The 19454-nt window shown below is 42.8% G+C and overlaps 1 protein-coding gene across 7 annotated transcripts in view; it reads left to right on the top strand.

The window, feature by feature from the left end:
• Positions 1-19454, top strand: part of NTRK2 (neurotrophic receptor tyrosine kinase 2) — a 337321-nt gene that overhangs the window by 71283 nt on the left and 246584 nt on the right. For all 7 annotated transcript variants that reach the window (XM_029919706.1, XM_029919707.1, XM_029919708.1 and 4 more), the window contains one exon: positions 5376-5475. In XM_029919706.1, the coding sequence (XP_029775566.1) occupies positions 5376-5475 (100 nt within the window). The remainder of the gene's footprint in view (positions 1-5375; positions 5476-19454) is intronic.

The following is a 19454-nucleotide window of genomic DNA, read 5'->3' as shown; positions in this document are numbered from 1 at the left end:
AAACAGAGAGCCAGGGGGTTATATTTATCATGCAGGGAGGAGCCTGAAGGGGGCGAGCTTGAGCCCTGGGGCTCGGCGGAGTTATCTGTCAGCTGCTGAGACCCAATGCCAGCAGCTTCCTTCATTTTTCTTCTCCCTTGTCACATGCACCCAGTCCCCAGTGCCGTGAGCTCTGCCTCCTAATGAACTCAAACCCATCCGTATCTCCCACCTCCACTGCCACCCAGGCCAACCCCGGGGGGATTGGCAAGTTAAGGCCAGTGGGCCAAGTCTGGCTCAGGACCTGCTTTTGTAACATCAGCAGGCTAAGAATAGTTTTACGTTTTTACGTGGCTTGAAAATGAATGAATGATATTTCATGACACGTGAACATTGTATGAAACTGAAATGCCAGTGTCCATAAATAAAGTTTTATTGGAATACAGTCATTATTAGTGTCTGGCCCTTCAAGGAGGAAGTTTACTGCAGTTGCTCGTTCCTGGATGACCTTCACAGCCTCTACCCATCCCTTCTCTCCCATCTTATGGCCGGCCTTTCTCCATACAGCAGCCTGAATGACCTGTGAAGAGCACAAATCAGATCACGTTTATTATCATTTTCAGAGTCTTCCCAATGCAAGTGTAAGGAAACAGGCCCTGCATATCTTGCCTTGTCTCGGTCTCTGTCTTCACCTCCCATCCTGCCCTTGTTCTCACCCCTGTCTTTCTTAACGATCTCCCACATGCTCCAGGCTTACTCTTGCCTCACCCCCTTTACATTTGCTGTTCCCTCTCTAAGGCATGCACTTCCCGGGGGTCATCACATGGTATTAGCTACCAGGCAGCTGTTTCCATGTTCCATTTTCTTCTGAGCACTATTATTGTCTGTAATTCCCTTACTTATTTATTGTTTACTTGTTTAATGTCTTTTCTCCTACCCTAGATTCTCTAGTGAGTTTCTAAGTCCAGGCAACCTGGTCAGGGTTTTTCACAGCTGTGTCCTGAGTCCCTTGAATAATGTCTGGCACCTAGGAGATAATAAAAATTGTAGACCAATCAGAGTCCTGGCAAATGCTGTGGAATGGGTTGCAAAACAGTGAGATTGGAGGCAGTGTGATTAGTGAGGGTCTGGAATGGTCCTAAAGAGATGTGATGTGTGTTTAAACTAGAGCCCTGGCTGTGGGTGCGGGAGGCTAGTAAAAGATGTATGTCAGCTGTGACTCAAAATATGCGTATATAGTACATGGAGTCACACACACACACACACACACACACACACATTTCCAGAGATGACGAGACACGTTGCATTGAAATACCAAGGAAAAATACCATGGTAAATCAGCTGCAGAATGTTTTCTGCTTCCTGTTTGTGCAGTCACTTCAGTTTATTCTCATATCAAACCGCTTAATGTTTCCTGGTTTGAGAAAGTGGTTTGTGTACATAAGGAATCCAGGGAGTGTGTGTTAACCCCACAGGTGTGTATGTAACTCAGTTACTAAAAATTACATGTCAACTTCAGTTGTCTCTTTTGAGACCTAATGATAAATTTAAGCCCCTAGTTGGCATAGCTCAGTGATGGTTGAACTGTGCACAGTAGGGCTGCTGGAAGGTCAGATCAGTGAAAATCATCTTTGTTGAAAGTCAGTACGTTACAGCTCCACCTGAGGTCCCTGGAAATCTGTGTGAGAGGTGCAAGGACATTCTTTATAGAATTTAAGGAAAATGTAAAAATGAACTGTGGATCAGATATTTGATACATGAACAGTCCCTGACCACAGGGAGGATTGTTAGATTAGGAGAGATTCAGTCAGTGAACTGATGGAAAAGTTAAAGGTGTTAGAGCATTTGGAAGACAGCCTCAACTCTCCTTTCTGGTCCAACAAGTTCTCGTCATGAACCTTGTTGGATTTTTTTGAGTAGAACAGCTCTATGTTCTATGCTTTGAGGTATCCTCAGATAAACAACAACTAACCGATCAACCAACCAACCAATCAATAACCAGCCCACAAACCAACCAACCAAACAACTAACCAGCCAACCAACCAATAGGCAACTAAACAAACAGATACGTTCACCTCTGCTTGTCTCCCACATCAAGACCACCCACATCCCCAACACATTCATGGTACACGAAACTTTATATTTATCAAACAATTCATTCTTGAGAAAACAGTTCTCATGGTCATGCGATTCTTTGTTTATTAAAGGAGTCTTTGCATTTTGAGTTGCTTCAATAGGCTTAAATATTTGCTAGTAGATCGTTAATGGATTCCCAACTATAGAACCCATTCCCATTTCTAAGGCTGACTTAAATACTCTACAACAAAATAGAGAAGTCAGGGCAGTACTGTTATCCCCACATACAAATGAGGAAGTGGAGGCTTGCAGAAGTGAAGCATCTGTTAGCTCTCATGGCTGGTAAAGGCAAAGTGTCCTATGAACATAGGAACCAAGCCTTCTGAATGCCAATCCTGTACTTTCCAAAGTGGCTCAGAGATTGTCTATGGTCCTACAGAGAGGCTGGGGGGCTTAGGGCAAGTCCCCTAATACTCCCCATCCCTACTTTTTTATCTATAAAATAGGATTTGAACCTGTGTATGCAGTTATTCCACTTCTATCTGTAGAAGTTTGAAATGTAATCATGATAGAGAAATGTAGAGCTACTATCATCTCTTTCCCATGAAAATGATATCTGGAAATAAGGATGAAAAAACACCCCCCCAAGGCACCTGGGTGGCTCAGTTGGTTGAGCATCTGACTTTGGTTTAGGTCCTGAGCTCATGATTCTGGACTTCAAGCTCCTTGTTGGACTCGCTCCCGTCAGTGGGGGGGGGGGTGGGGGGGGGAAGGGGGCCTTCAGACCTTCAGATCCCCTGTCCCCTCTCCCTCTGCCCCTCCCCAGCTCATGCTCTCTTTCTCAAAAATAAAATGAACATATAAAAAACACCCCAGATCATTAGATATGTTTGAGGGAAATAGTCTTAGAACAAGTTGATCCATAATTAAAGAATCACAGCTATTCTATTTGTACGTTAGGCTGCAGAGACAGAGTTACGTCTGCACACGGACATTTGCAGAGATGTCCTGTGGGAGAGTCACTCACAACTGCAGTGCCCAAGGAAGGTGTGCTCACACCTTTGTTCCATTCTGACCACACACTGGGCATGTACCCTTCCCTGTGTTTTGTGCCTTCTTTAATGTTGTCTCCATCTGACATAAGATCAAGTGTCGTGGGAGGGTTAGCCATGTGTTTTTATTATCCTGCCTTCCCTCTCAGCCATGTGTTTTGCATAAATAGTATAAAGAATAAATCATGAATAAATCACAGGTTTTATACCTGGACAGACTTCAGTTTGAAAGGGGTGCTCTTGGGTGGCATATGTAATTTTTTATAAATCTGTTTTATCATCATCATAGCCAAATTAATTTCTTATCTATTGTGGTAGACTCTGTTCCAAACCCATTATGTGCATGAACTCACTGAGGATTTAAAGAACCTGCTATGGAGAGTGATTATAGTTCCTGTTTCACACAAGAGGAGTCTGAGATGCTGAAAGATTAAGTAATCCTGAGGTCAAACACCTAATAAGTGGTGTTCAAACTCATGAGGAACTCATGTTCCTAATCTCTACTCTGTACTGCCTCTCACTCTGAGATGAGTACATCAGTCAGCATAAGCTATGCAGTAACAAACATCCCCAAATTTTAGTGGCTAAAAACAGCAAAGGTTTATTTCTGGCTTCATTATTTGTATTGACTGGGAGTTCTGTCAGTCTTGTGCTCATTCTAGGAGTAGGTGGGCAGGCATCCACTTTTGAATATTAAGCATTAATTAAGACCCTGAGAAAGAAGGAATGAGAGCAGGGTTCTCAGCCTTGGCACTAGGATGTTATTATTATGGATGAATAGCTCTTTGTTGTGGGGGGGGCTGTGAGGCATTATGAGATGTTTAGTAGCATCCTGGGTCTTGACCCACTAGATGCTAGTAGCACCCTCCCCCAGTTGTGACAATCCCAAATTGACTGATGTCCCCTGGGCTCAGCGTTATCTCCGGTTGAGAAGCACTGCCTCCATCTAAGATCTCACAGTAGCAGTGAAATCCTCCACTGGCAGGGATGTAAGTCTTACCTCACTGGCCAGAACTGGTCACATGCACCCACCTTACCATGAGGAAGCCAGGAAGGGAATCCTACAAAGAGAAACACAGGGAGAAACAGAAATGTTTGGTAAACAGCATTAATGATGATCACTGATGGAGATAATAATATCTCTCTTAAGGATTATTATGCAGATTAAATGAAACAAAGAAGCTTAAGCAGTTAATTAAGCATGGACATCCAAGACAAGTTACAATAGGAGTCTGCAAATTACAGCCATCTGTTTTTGTAAATAAAGTTTTATTGGCACCCAGTCATGCCCGTTTGCTTACATGTTGTGTATGTAAGTAACTCAACACCAGCAGAGTTGAGAGGTTGCCAAAGAGACTGCATGTCCCCCAAAGCCTAAAGCATTTACGGCCTGACCCTTTACAGCAAAAATTGGACACCTTGGTTTGGAAAGTCACACTTTTCTTGGGAGCAGAATTCTGGGGTGAGCAGCAGGGTTGGAAGGAGATGCATTGTTCTGCTTCATTCTTGGTTTCTCAAATGTTAGTATGTACTTCATTTGCATTACACATGTGTGCCTCTGGGATCTTGCTCTGGGTGGTGGCAGGATTCACATAGCCCAGCATCTACTCTCTCTACTTGTATAATCTACTTGTTGCAATTACATTTTTAGGCTTAAAAAAAAAAAACCCTTGTATTGACCTCTATTGTACACGCGCAAATGTGTACAAATCATGAGTCTACAACTTAACGAGCTTTCACAAATGAACTCACCAGCAGGGACCCCTCCTGCTCCCTTCTGGGCCTACTCACTGTGCCAGGGGACTCTGATTTCTAAGAGCCACAACAGCCAACTTAAAAAAAAAAAATCTTTCTGACATGCACAATGGTAGAGAGCATAGCAAAATGAACCCCACTGCATCTTTTGTCAGCTTCAGAAATAACAGTATTTTGTCATTCAAGTTTCATATACTCTCTCTTTTCTCTTCAGATAAGTAGGTGGGAGGATAGGTCACCGGGGAGAGAGTAACAGACCTGTATGTCTCTGTAATATCAATTACACTGATATTTTTATTAGCTTTAACTTCTGTGTTTTCGTTTGTACAGTAAGGGTAATAATAACACCTACATATTTCATTGGAAGGTTGTTGAGGAATAAGGAAGTTGATACACACAAAGTCTCTGGAAGGACAAGTAGCGAATATGAACTGTCACCGTCATTATCACCATCATCTGGATGTAAGGATCTAATGAGCAAGGTCATGACCGCCCTCTCTTCCTTTGCTCTAGGTCTATGCTGTGGTGGTAATTGCCTCTGTGGTGGGATTTTGTCTGCTGGTGATGCTGTTTCTGCTGAAGCTGGCAAGACACTCCAAGTTTGGCATGAAAGGTAAGAAGGGTTGTGTTTATTTTATTTCTTATGTGGAATCATTTTTGGCTTATGACTAATGCTAATTACCACCAAAGAGAGAAGCAGCTAGATTTACGATGACTAGGTTTTAAGGCTGAAAAAATAGCAATGAAGATATGATACTACAAATCAAGGCAGAGCAAAATAATGTTGATTACGCAGCAGTACCCACTTCCCAATGAGGACAATTGTCCCTGAAGACACAGAACTGGCTTCCTGAGTATCAAGTGACTAATAACAGCATAGGTGAACAGTGCCTGCGTTTTCCTTTGGCTTCAGCAAGGCAGGTGAGGCTTGCTGGCCGTAGGCTAGGTACGAACACGTGTAATTTGTGCAGAAAGTTCCTTTCTGCTCTGTGGTTGACTTCCAGACCTTCCGTGGTATGCTTTTGTTGTCACTGCCGCTTTTATAAAGTCTCATCTTCTGAGATTTGAACTGTGTTGGGAAGCAAAATCAGAATAACCCTGTACCCTGAAGCTTTGTGAATGAGTGTGGTTTTTTTTAATGGAAAGATTCCTAGTGCTCGATTAAAAAATTGGTGGCTCTGTTGCCCAAGAATAGACCATGGGTTGCTTTCAGACGATTGAAAATTCATTTTAGGGGGAAAACTTGTTTAAAAGTTCTTGTGATATAAATAACCAAATAGTATAAATAGTATCAGTGATTTGCTCTGAAATTTAAACTTAATCTATTGGCTAATACGTTATTGTTGAATTTTGTGTGGTCTCTTACAAATAGCCACTAGCTCGGGAAAGCTGTGAAGGTTTAGCAGTGGCTTAGTTGTGTTGGACACATGGGGTGGGTTTTCTTGATTGGTGTGGTTCATTACAATCACTATTCATGTCGCTTATTTACTTGGAAGTGATGTTTATGTAGCAATAGGCCGTCCAGCACACACGAGGCTCTGGGGTGGAGCGGAACCATTTCTGACATTCGCTCCTCTCCCTCTGTTGGTGCTCATGAGCAAAATCCCTAAAGCTGAAATGAACAGGGAGGAGTAGTGGTAAATTGGGCCTCGAAAAGCCCCTAAATCTCCTCCTGACTTTCCTTTACCTGCTGATTCTTGATATTTCTTTTGGAGGAGGGAAGATCTCTCATTCTCTAATTATAAACAAGGCCTGGAAGAGGGACCATACTACAGTGAGTTTAATTAGTCCTGTAAATGGTGGTTGACAAACTTGATCTTTTTTTTTTTTTTTAAGATTTGTGGTTTAAAAAAATGTTCATTTATTTATTTTGAGAGAGAGAGAGAACATGCATGCACATGTATGGGTGCAGGTGGGTGCAGGGGGAGAGAGAATCCCAGGCAGGCTCCATGCTGTCAGCACAGAGGAGAACTCAGGAACCCTGAGATCCTGACCTGAGCTGAGACCAAGAGTCAGATGCTTAATCACCTGAGCCACCCAGGTGCTCCTACAAACTTGACTTTGTATCCACAAGTCCTAGAAGGCTTGTGTAAACACAGATTTGCAGGCCACCCCAAGAGTTTCTGATTTACTAGGTCTGAGATGGGTCGCACACTTGGCATTTCTAACAGTTCCCAGGGGATGCTGGTACTCCTGCAGCCCAAGCATTCCTGGGGAATCACCATTCTAGGGGATCAACGTGGGCTTACACTTCTGCGGGACAAGGTGGGGGAGGGGCATTGCTTTGCAGACCTTTCTGGGTCTTTGTGTTCAGCTGGAGCCTAGGTGCAGGCTAAGCTGCTGTTCTCCAATGTCAGCCAGCCACCACAGCATTCTGTTTACCTCATTCTGACCAGGTGCTTTGTTTCCTTAGAGGCACTTGGAACTGATGTCCCCAAGCAGGGGTTTTACTGGAGAGTCAGATACGAGCGCCATACTTCCCCATCGTGAGGGCTTAGTTTGAGATCTTTCATCTCATGGGCTCTTCAGAGAGAAAGTTTGTCTAGGTTCTACGGGAAGCTGCATGGAAACGTTGGAAACCCTAGGGACAGTATGTCCGATGCACCCCATTTTGGCTCTGTGGGAGGAAAACAGTGGACACAATGAGCTGTAAACGTCTGCATACTCTGTAGCACAGTGACAGAGCAGAGTTAAAGGTAGACATCTGATTCAGAGAAGATTGTATTTCATGTAGACACTCTAGCACGAAGACCAAAACAGTATTTTTATTTGGATAATTTGGGATGATGACCGCCAAAGCACCTACATTTCCCGAACGTGTATAACCTAAGGGTATCCCTAATAAATTGTAAGAAAGATCTTGCTGAACCTTGTCCCAGAGCCAATAAATGACTTCCTTCAGGCAGTAGCTGTGATGTCATAGGTTTCATTCCCTTATTTCCAAACATAAATAAAATTGTTTTAAAGAGAAAGTGTCTTGGGGACTCATGGTCTTATTTAGAATAGCTTCTTTTTCTATTTTTAGCTTCTCATCTGTCTGTGCCAGGGTTTGAACACAAAGGACCTGACCTGAAGTTATTGTTTTACTAGTCAGATTCTGAGCTGATAATTTTGGGGGGTCCAGAAGGGGAGATGAGGGCCAATGGAACTGCATGAAAAGTGATATTTAAACATTAATAGAAGTGAATGCACTTTAAATGCTGTTAGAGCTGGGATCACAGCTGAAAAATCGTGTGCCTTGAAAAGGGAAGAATATGTAAAACCACGATTATACCTCCTGAAATAACCAGGAAATTTGTGAGTGGTGATTTCTCAGTAACAATGACGTGAATGCGCGTAGCCTTGGCTAGAGCCAATGGCTCTGTTCCGTGTGACGTGCGAATAAGCTCTTCCAAGTGTAATTGGTGCCCCCTAAGCACCTTGGGGAGAGTCTACCTCTGTTCCAATTCCCTTGTCTTGGAGACAGATTGAGAGCACAGGGTGGCAGCCAGCCCACCCACGAGGCATTTACATCCCGGCATCGCGAACCTCAGGCCCCAGTGTCGACTGTTTCAATCACTGTCGCAGTGTCCAGATCATAAACCACCACAGTGGAAGCCTGTTGATTGGAAGGACCCCGAGGTAACCAGAAACCCCTTCAAATCATACTGCAGCTGAATACAGGGAAACTCAAGCTCTGTGGACTGACCTGAGGCCCCAAACGTTATTGGTGGCATTACTTCCATGGAAGGTGATCTCTACGTAACAAACGTGGGAGTTAAATCTAGATTTTAGAATGTAACCAGTGAGTGGTGGTCTGTTCTCTGGAGGCGAGTTTATGTGACTGGAAGCTTCCTAGGGTTTAGTCTCTGTTCTGTCAATTCGCTGCCACCAAAGGCTGATGGGGCTGTCTTGCCCAGGGAGTTCTAACTGTGAGCTTCATGGAGACAGGGCAGTAGTGGTCTTGTCCATCATCCAAACTGGCCCTCAATAAGTATTAATTGACTGAATGAATGATTGCAGAGAATTTTTAACTTCATTCATTTTAGTTTGGTAATTGGAAAAGTTATTATTTGGAGGACCTCTCATATGTGAATGGTTAGTTAAAGAGAGATCTCAGCACTTTTCTAAGTTTTTAAGGGGTCAAAGTCCCTCCTTCTCCACCTCTCCCTATCTTCGATGATTCCACATAAGTAATGGCCCTAGACAGGTGGTCACTTTGCTAGGTTTTTTGGGCTTTGGAGGTTTTTACACACTGTTTTTTTTAAAAGTTCATTTATTTTGAGAGAGAGAGAGAGAGAAATAGAGTGGGCAGAGGAGGGGCAGAGAGAGGCAGAGATAATCCCAATCAGGTTCCCTGCTATCAACACAGAGCCCTATGTAGGGCTTAAACTCATGAACAGTGAGATCATGACCTGAGCCGAAGTCAGGAGTCAGACACTTAATCCACTGAGCCACCCAGGTGCCCCTTTACACTTCCTTTTAAACAATTACTGTTGTTTAAGTGCAGGGGGTTCACTTCGATTTTCCTTTGCAGACGAGCATCTTCAATTTCTGCCTCTTTGCCTTTGAATATATGGCCTCGGCATGTGTGTCTCTGTCCAGCTTTGAACCTGGCAGTGCCTGCCGGTGGCCCCTGTCTCCACGCTCCCCTAGAATTCATCTTTCATTGATGCTTAATATAGTTTAAGCTTCTTGTTGCCAGTGTCCAATAGACTCCTGGCCCTTTGTCAAAAATGTCAGGAGGTAGAATTTACCCCCGTGTGTTTTTCCGTGCTCATTTTTGTATCTTTACACCACCCGATTGCTTTTTGGTTGAATAGCCGGATTCCATAATCGCAGAAGCCCTGAATTATGGTCTTCTGTTAGCACTTGGTGATCTGCGTGGGGATTATTTATACGTGCGCTGAACGCGGATCTACGTCTATATCTGTATACATACCCTTAGGCATAAATGCACAATTTTAGCCCTTTTCTCTGCAGGCTGCCTCTGATTTATTTCGATTTCAGTTTCCACTGAAGCAGGGCTCCAGGACTTTTCCAGAGCCCCCGTATTGCCAAAGGAACAGGCAATCAGGCCTCCGCGCGCTTGTGTTGTGACCGAGGCTAGTGCCCAATTCTCACGTTGCTTCCTGGCTTCCTTTCTCCACCAAAGATGTGGAAAGTGTGCAGGACGAGGGAACGGAAGGATGGGGGGGCCACAAGGGCTGCCAGGCCTTCCAAGAGCACGCCGCTTTGGACTCCCGGCCTGGTGGCATTGATGGTGTGCAGGCCTGGAAAAAGAAGGAGAGCCAGAGGGTGGGGCGGCCTTCACACTTCTACCCTGGCGTGGAATCGCTGTGACCTTCAGCTCTGTGTTCCTTGCATTCCCCAAAGGATGTCCACATCGCGGTTTGTGCCCCGAGTGCTGGTGCCTCCTTCGTCCTGCCTGAGAAAATATATCCCAGGGACCCGAAGAGCTCCCACAGGAGGAACTGGGATAGGAAGCCTTTTCTCTCATCAGGGCTGATAGCCTGCAGATTCCGGCCGCAGCCCCCTGTCCTTGCACGTAAACTGCGCACATGCCCTCATTGTCTCCCGTGGGAGCTGCAGATATTTTCCAGTCCCAACTGGCCAAAGACCTGCACGCCTTGAGCATGCAGAGCCAGGCTCTCTTCCCTCCAGCATCAAGGTCCGCAGCTTCTCCTCTTGTACATCACCTTCTAAAGGTCTTTGGATAGCAACCCCAAAACTGGGTTATTTAACCATAGTCATAAACATATAGTGAGGCCGAAACTAGAGAAGGTGAAGGTTAAAGCCTTTCTATGAACTGAAAGCAGTTCTAGAAAGTTGAGGAGGTTGATTTGAACAGATATTTGGATCCACTTTTAAAAGAAGGAAAAATGTGTTCAAAAGCCAGAAACACAGTTGTAGAAACATCTGGAAGGACAAACTGTTTTCCATATGCACCCACACTGTTTTTTTTTTTAAAGACAAATAACTTTAAAAAATTATAACAATAACACATGAAGGCATTCTTGTTTGTCACCGTTTCAAGCAGTTTGGAAATATGAGCAGCCAAAAGTGGGGTCTCACATGACCCTCCTCTCTCACTCCCCTTTCCACTGCCAGGTAGATCCTTCTTTAATCATCCAGAATGCACATATTATGTAAAGAATAAAATCCGTGGCTTCATTTATTAGGTAGATAATCAGACAGACTCACTTTTGGTTCCATAAAGGACCTGTAATCCGGAACCCAGGCTGCAGCTGATTTAAGGTAACAGTTTACCTTGTGGTTCTTTCTGTATCAGTTCCTGGGCATCTCTTGCATTTACTGCATAGTCTTTCCCAGTAGTCTGCCACCAGGCTCCTTGCGTCTGAAACCTGTCTCGGCCAGGTGTAAGCTGTGTGGCTTTGAATAACTTTCTCATCCTCCCTGGCCTCAGTATTTCCATTCGGAATGGGGCATCCTGCATACCCACCTCATAGGGCTGTTGTGAGACACACTGAGTGTAGGTATATTTGCATTCAGGAAAGTTCCTGGCATTAAGTAATTGTTATGATTATTATTACTGACCAATTGTGATTTATTGTCTCCTTTTTTGCTTAACATTTATTTTGAGAGAGGGCAAGAGAGAGAGCGGAAGGGGCAGAGAGACGGGGCGGGGGGGGGGGAGAGAGAGAGAGAGAGAGAGGGAGAAAGAGAGAGAATCCCAAGCAGGCTCCATGCTGTCAGCACAGAGCCTGACATGGGGCACGAACTCATGAACCATGAGATCATGACTGGAGCTGAAATCAAGACTCGGATGCCTAACTGACTGAGCCACCCAGGGTGCCCCTATGGTCTTCTTTTAATGTTTATGTTGTGATGTTTTAAAGTTTTTGTTTATACCACGTTTCTAGGAAAGTATTTCAAATAATACCTTACATATAAAGATAGATATTTGGAATGGATTGCTGAGAGAAAAGTTATGTGCATTTTAAATATTGATAGATTATCTTGCATAAATGCTTTGTCAGTTTATATACTCTCACAAGTAGTAGAAGAGGGTATCCTTTGTTTATATTTTCATCTATATCAGAGATTATCAATCTTTTATATTTTTGCCAATTCAGTTAAAGTGATAGTCTGATGAGTAACAAGGTAAAACATATTTATTTATTTTTAATTTTTTAAACATTTTAAATTAATGTTTATTTCTTGGGGAGAGAGGGACAGAAAGTGAGGGGAGGGAGGAGCAGAGAGAGAGGGAGACACAGAATCTGATGCAGGCTCCAGGCTCTAAGCTGTCAACCCAGAGCCTGACTCAGGGCTTGAACTCATGGACCGTGAGATCATGACCTGAGCCGAAGTCTGATGCTCAACCGACTGAATCACCCAGGTGCCCCAAGGTAAAACATCTTTATCAGGTTACCAATGAGAAGATAATGTTTATTTTGCCCATTGATTTACTGACTTACCTTATAAATTATATATATTCATTGTTTATTGGTTATATAGGTTGCTCTATTGCTTTTTTTAGTTTTTACCTTTTTTTAATTGTGTCTTTCGGTAGGGGTACCTGAATGGCTCAGTCAGTTAAGCATCTGACTTTGGCTCAGGTCATGATCTCACGGTTCATGAGTGAGCCCTCCATCAGGCTCTTGGGATCCTCTCTTTCTGTCTCTCTGCCCCTCCCCTGCTCATTCTCTCTCTCTCTCTCTCTAAGAAATAGTGTCTATTGGTAAACAAAAGATTTACCTTTTTCTAGAGGCAAATGTGCCCATCTTTTTCATTTAAGATTCACTTCTTGCTTAGGAAGCCTTCTCCTCTCTAAGGTTCTAAACACACTTCTTCATATTTCTTTTGTTAGTTTTACTCTGTGTGTGTGTGCATGCACGTATGTGCGTGTGAACTTAGCTCTTTAATATTTTTGAAATTCTTTTTTTTTCAAGTTGGTGTCAAGTACTCTGTCCCCACCCCCAGAGATCTATAGAATAAAGATAGTTGAACAAATTTTAGTGTGATAGTTTCAGACAGACCAAGAATATTATTTTAACTTTCGGGAATCAGAAAGCCCCTAATAAAACCAAAAGAAACCTTGGAAAACTTAGCATTTAACTCTTTGGGAAAGTAAGTAATGAGCTTTGTTGGTTCTCATATTATTTATGGGAGTGTTAGCTTCACCAAATAGTATCAGAGAATGCAGATTTCCACAGGAACCTACTGCCTTCCTCCTGAACCCCTGCCTGAACCCCTGCTTCAGATTGAACTCAAGGTATCTTATCATGGTCTCTTAGCAGAGAACAAACTTTGTTTACCATAATAATAATTTTCAGATATTTCATAAAAGACATCCAGTGGAAAGAGTTGTGGGTAATTTGACAGATTGCAAACTTACTGGGAAAAAGAATTAGCTCAAGTGTTCCTTTTCTGTCATTTGGAGCATGTTATACAAAACTTTCCCCTTACGTTTGTGAGGAGAAGATCTGCTCTCCAATCTCTCCTCCTTTTAGAGTCAACATTTGGGTTGTGTCTCTGTGAGAAATAGATGCCTATTCTTTGCAGCAGATTGAACCTGGGTGTAGAACTTTCAGGAACTGGGTCCATCAGGAAACAGGAAGCACCAGCTGTTCTCCCCTTAGCCTTGCAAATGCCCTGACCTTGAAATTTTTAAATTCAAGGTGTCCCCCCTTCCCCCAGCTCACTGTGAGGAATATCTTTCCTGGAATATCAAAAGTGCGCCAGTATCATTTACGGAACTTCCACACTCCTAGTGTTTCACTAAACGATAAAAGATCCCTTAAGAAACTAGATTTGGTACTTAAAAGTCAGGAAAAATTGTTCCCCTTTCTTTGGTTTCAGTAAACTCTGTGGTGAGCTCACTTTGACCTCCTCACACAGATCATGACATACTTTCGAAAGGACTTCCCACATCTGGATATCTGGGGTGTTCTTCTTCTCCGCTCCACGCCCACTGCTCTTTTTTTAACCTTTCCTTTTTTCTTCTGCCTTTCATTTTGTCCTTCCACATCTCTGTGCTCCCTAATTTTACATTCCTCCCCTCTCTTTTGGTTTTGTTCCTCCTGATTCCTAGCATCTGCTTTTGGTGGACAAGCTTTTCAGAATTTACGAAGAGGACAGATAATAGCTTGGCTTAAATTCTAACATATGCTTCGATTGTATCTTCCTTTATTTTGGGCAAAGAGACTGAATGACTCTGGGAATAAATTTAGCTCTAAATCAGCAGAATTGTCCCGTGGCACTTTGGAAAGCAGTCTGTTCGAATTCTGCACATCCTTCATGTTTGTAAGTTGCTAACTCTTCAGTCTTCAAACCTAGGAGCATAGAGGAATATACTGTTAGAGACTCATGAATCAGACAGGCTTGGGTTCGAATCCCAGATCTACCTGCTAACCATAACGTTGGGGGGTGATTAAATTCTCTAAATCTTAGATTTCTCTTTTGGTAAAATGAGGAAATAATCCCATCTCTCAGGTGATTATAAGAATTAAATTAGTGCTTAGTTTCATACTGGCTCATTGAACTAATTCCATAAAAGGTAGTTATTTTTCAGACTTATGGTATAGTAATACATCATGAAGGAAAAGATCATTCAGAGAGTCCTGTCTGAGTTTACGTTGAGTCTGAATTGCAGAAAAATGTGCCGTATGTAGACAGGGTGTATTAGTGTTTTCAGGCTTATTTATTAGTTGAGTTCATAGAAAAAATTGTAATTATAATATGTCTGTAGCTTATGGACAGGCATTATGAATGTAAAGATGCTGAAACATGTTTATGTCATTCTTTAAAGACTAGGTATGAATTATTGCAAATTCTTAATTTTGTTTTTTGTTGAACTATACCCTTGTTTAAGGTGTTTTGAGGTTTATGAGAAGTCTTATTCATTGATAGATTGAGTATGTATGTTTTACTAGGCTTTTGTTTTGTTTTTGTTTTTGTTTTTTTGAGGCACTTACCCTAGGGAAGGGCAGGAAGGGAAGCCAGGGGTGGGAAGAACCCCCCTCCCCTAGAGCTCACAGAGCCTCCTGTTCAAATGTGCTTCCCTCTTGCATGGAGGAGATTACAACGATGAAAATGATTTCTTTCAACAAAAATAGGCTCTAATATATTTTTTAAGACTTTATTTGTAAGCAATCTCTACACCCAACGTGGGGCTCGAACTCATAAGCCCAAGATGGAGAATCACATGCTCTTTCCACTGAGCGAGCCAGGTGCCCCCAAAGTAGGCTTTAGCTTTTGATGTGTTTACAGCCTGCTAGAGATGAAAAGAGGAATATTGGAGAATTGAAATTCTTCCTTACACTGTCGATTGCCATCCATATTGTTATATCCATAAACCAAGACCCTGAATTTCCTGTGAGAGAAGCCAAGCCTTGAGCAGACCGATGGCAGTGGGAGATCGTGATTTTTCATCAGGGTATCAGGAAAAGTAGAAGTCATTGGCTTCTTCTGTGATTGTCTGAGCTTTAGAGGTCCGAGGATAGAGAGAATGAGAGAGAGGGAAGAAGGGAAAAAGAAGAAGAGAGCGAGAGAGGTCTTCATTCCAACTGTTTAAGCCGTTAGTACTAAGAAGCTAATACCCTGAATTGAAAGCAGACAAGTCTTCTCCACCCAGAGTAGTGAAGGCAGGAAGGGGGGTTGTGAGTTCAGGAGTAAGGTGGTGTGGGAGCAGAGAATGCTGGGAATGAGGTGGTGTTTCTATTTACAGTCATGGTTGACCATGTTAGTTATCCTAGCGAGACCCAAGGAGAGTCAGTCACCCAACTGAGCCTTTCTCACACTTACTTCCTGGATTATCCCTAAAAGGAAATTGGGTGAAGATCAGAAATAACAGTACAGGACTGAAAGGCATCTGAGGGTCCCCTCCAGGTTCAATGTCTACCATCCTGTTACAAAACCAGTGAAAACAATCACATGCTCACTAGAAGAGTCTGTCATGTACTTCTGGTGATATCTTTTATTATTTTGGTGCATAATGAGATAGTGAGATAGTCCTGTTTTCCCCTCCACCGTGGAAACACAATCTTCTTATTAGGAATGTAAGAAATGTGATGTCTCCATGGCAGTCTCAGATGGTTATGGGCAATCACAGAAAATTCAATGCTTGTTCTGTCAAGTCAGAGTCTCTCACACCGGCTTCTCCTTTCCATTTCCTCAGGTTGCATTTCAGTTTCTGGATGATGGTGCAGATGATGTGGGATCATGTAGGATTAAATCCTCAGGGGTTATGATGTGCCGCTGTGTGGGAGGGGGTGTATCTGTGGTCACGGGTCATTTCTTCTCCGTGTTGGCAGTGGCTGTGTTGCCCACCTTCCCACGTGCCCTCAGCTACCAGTTCAGACAAGTCACAGATGTGCCATCTTGTATTCCTAACTAGATTCTGTCATCTTTGCACACCTCTCTGTAGGGGCATCCTTGAGACATTGGGACCAGGAAATGCTATGAAACTGGCCCCTGGGCTCTCTCTGCCTAGACACATTGTGGTCTCCCTAATTTGTTACTCTCGTGCCATTAAGGTCTTGGGATTGGTCAGGCTTCCTGGACACCTTTGTGGGTCTTCCCAGAAAGATGGGCTCAGGCTTCTTCAATTTTTTTTAAGTTTATTTGTTTATTTTAAGAGAGAGTGAGAGACTGCATGTGTGCATGAGTAGGGGAGGGGAAGAGAGAGAGGGAGAGAGAGAATCCCAAGCAGGCTCTGTGCGGTCAGTGCAGATGCAAGTTCATGTGAACCATGAACTGTGAGATCATGATCTGAGCCGAAACCAAGAGCTGGATGCTTAAATGACTGAGCAACCCAGGCACCCCAGACTGCTTCAGTTTTTGAATGTCTAACCTTGATTACAGGTCCTGTGGTTCCCCAACCCCTGTATTTTCCTAGGCTCCTCTGATCTGCAGCCAACTTGCTGGCCTCCCTTCTGACCCTCTTCTTTCCTACAGGGATAGAAAGAATACAAAAATGTCCTTCCAGATTCATCTTCTTCCAAATCATTTTTGCCATTTATATGGATCTTGTTTTTTCTCTTCCACTTTATATGATGAAATTTTCAACAAGAAGAAAATTGGAGTATCACAATGGACATCTGTATACACAACACTAAGGTTCAGCCTCTGCTTAATGTTTTGCAATTTGAAAATAAGTTGCCCATTCATGTCACTTCACACCTAAACTCTCCAGCACGTTTATCTGAAAACTAAGGACACAGTAGCTCCTAAAGCACAACCCTGATACCAGTATCCAGCACCAAAGAAAGTTAGCACAACTTTGTAATAACGGATTATTCTTAGTCCATCTTCAGATTCTCCTGGTTATTCAACAGTGCCTTTTACAGCTTTTATTTTAAACTGAGATCAACAAAGAGCTCACACATTGCATTCATTGATTGTGCTGTTGTAGCCCTTTCAATCTAGAATGCTACCTCCATTTTTTTTTCCTCCTGACATTGACATTTTGAAAGGACCAGCCAGTTGTCCCGCATTCTGGCGGTATAACTGATTTTTTTTTCTTGTGGGATTCTTTTTTTAAAAAAAATTTTTTTTGAGAGAGAGACAGTGTGAGCAAGGGAGAGACAGAGGGAGAGAGGGAGACACAGAATCCGAAGACAGGCTCCAGGCTCTGAGCTGGCAGCACAGAGCCTGATGTGGGGCTTGAACCTACTAACTGTGAGATCATGACCTGAGCTGAAGTCAGACACTTAACCAACTGAGCCACCCAGATGCCACTCTTGTGGGATTCTTAAACTTGTCATTTATCCCCTATATTTCTTTGACTTGGAACTTATTTCTAAAGGCTCGATTAGGTTTAAATGAAACGTTTTTGGGAAGACAGCCATCACAGAGATGCTGTGCATTTTATGTTTTATCTCATTTAGAAGCACATCATGTCAGAAGTGCCTGGGTGGCTCAGTCGGTTGAGCATCTGACTTCGGCTCAAGTCATGATCTCATCGTTCATGGGTTCAAACCCTGCATCGGACTCTGTGCTGACAGCTCAGAGCCTGGAGCCTGCTTTGGATTCTGTGTCTCCCCCTCTCTCTGCTCCTTCCATACTCATGCTCTGTCTCTCTGTTTCTCAATAATAAATAAATGTTAAAGAAAAAAAAAAGAAGCACATCATGTCAGGTTGTCACACTATTAGTGTAAGTTGGATTACTTTTCAAAGAAGGTGACCACCACATCTTTTCCTTGTAAATTTAAATATTTCTTTGCAACTGGTAAGGAATTTGTGGAGCAGTAGTTCAGCATCTAGCAAATATCCTCTCCCCCCAAAATTGAACCTAAGGGGCGTGGTATCTAGCTCTGGTCCTTTCCTGAAATTGTTACTTAATTTCTAAGGGTTGCAGAAAGGTGTTTCTAAAAATCAATCTTTCCTTATACATTCTGCCTTCCACTGGGGATGGGGGGAAAGAAGAACCTTCTGGCCTTGACCAGAGATTTCAACTTTTAATTTCAGTTCTACATGGATGACCCTTCCTTGAGGCATTGGATATTTTGTATCCGGCCGCCTACGTTGGGAAGGGTCATGGGAGTATAGAAAAGATTTATAGTCACAGTATGACTATATAAAAAATACTATTTTATTTAAGAAATATTATTTTCTGTTTCGCAAAGATATTGTGGGAGTTGTTCTACTTTTCTTTATCACAATGATTAAATATTAAATATTAATAACATTAATTGCTTTAGGATTCCCTCTTGCATCTTTGGGGTGATCGGTAGAATAAAGACAGAGAACTGGCAGTGGGCTTACGAATCATTCGAAGCCTTTATTACAGATGTGAGGATATTGGACCCAGGGGGCTGAAGCCACTTGCCTTAAGGGGACGTAGCTGGTTTGTGGCCGACCCAGGCCTTATGACACCACCTTGAGTGTTTTGTGCTGTGAAACTTAGAAATATTATTTTTTCAAAGCTGAGAAACATTATTAAGAATAAATAACACTTGTTTCCTTGCCAAATTTACTGCTTTCGCATAAGTATGTGTGACCAGTGGATGTGCCCAACATGTATTCCTTCTTCTATCCATTGCCTTCGGGTGATACTGTGTTTCACGAAGCTGGGCACATGTATTATCAGTGATAGTGAGATGGTTTTAGCAGCTACTTAGGGGCTAACATCTTTAATTTGGGTAGTTCGCTACTTATTGATTAAAAAATATATACCTAGTGAATCATGCTCTTGGTTTCATGATATTGTTTAAGATAAGGCTCAAATTAACAACATGAAATAAAAAAATATTAAGTAAATAACTTAAATTTTAAAAGAGTGTTTGACTAGGACTACTCTAAGGGACTGGAAATTTAATACTAAGCAGAACAATGTTTCTGCCTCGTGGAGCTCCAACTCTAATGGAAGGGAGACACGAAAGACAGAAAGAACTATGGATGTAATCTACAAATAGTGACGAACGCTGTGAATAAAGGGAATGGGGTAAGAGGAGGATTGTGAGACATTCACCATTTATAAGTAGTTAAGATAGCCCTGTTGGATGACATCTGAGCCAAGAGACAAGGGTAGTGAGGGTGTGAGCATGCTGATATCTGAGGGAACAGCATTCCAGGCAGAGGGAACAGCAAATGCAAGGGTATGGAGCCCAGGGTTAGCTCTGCATGTTGGAGGAGCAGCAGAGGCCT

This window comes from Suricata suricatta, chromosome 13, assembly GCF_006229205.1.
Source record: "Suricata suricatta isolate VVHF042 chromosome 13, meerkat_22Aug2017_6uvM2_HiC, whole genome shotgun sequence".
NCBI lineage: Eukaryota > Metazoa > Chordata > Mammalia > Carnivora > Herpestidae > Suricata > Suricata suricatta.
This window is presented reverse-complemented; position numbering and strand designations above follow the sequence as displayed.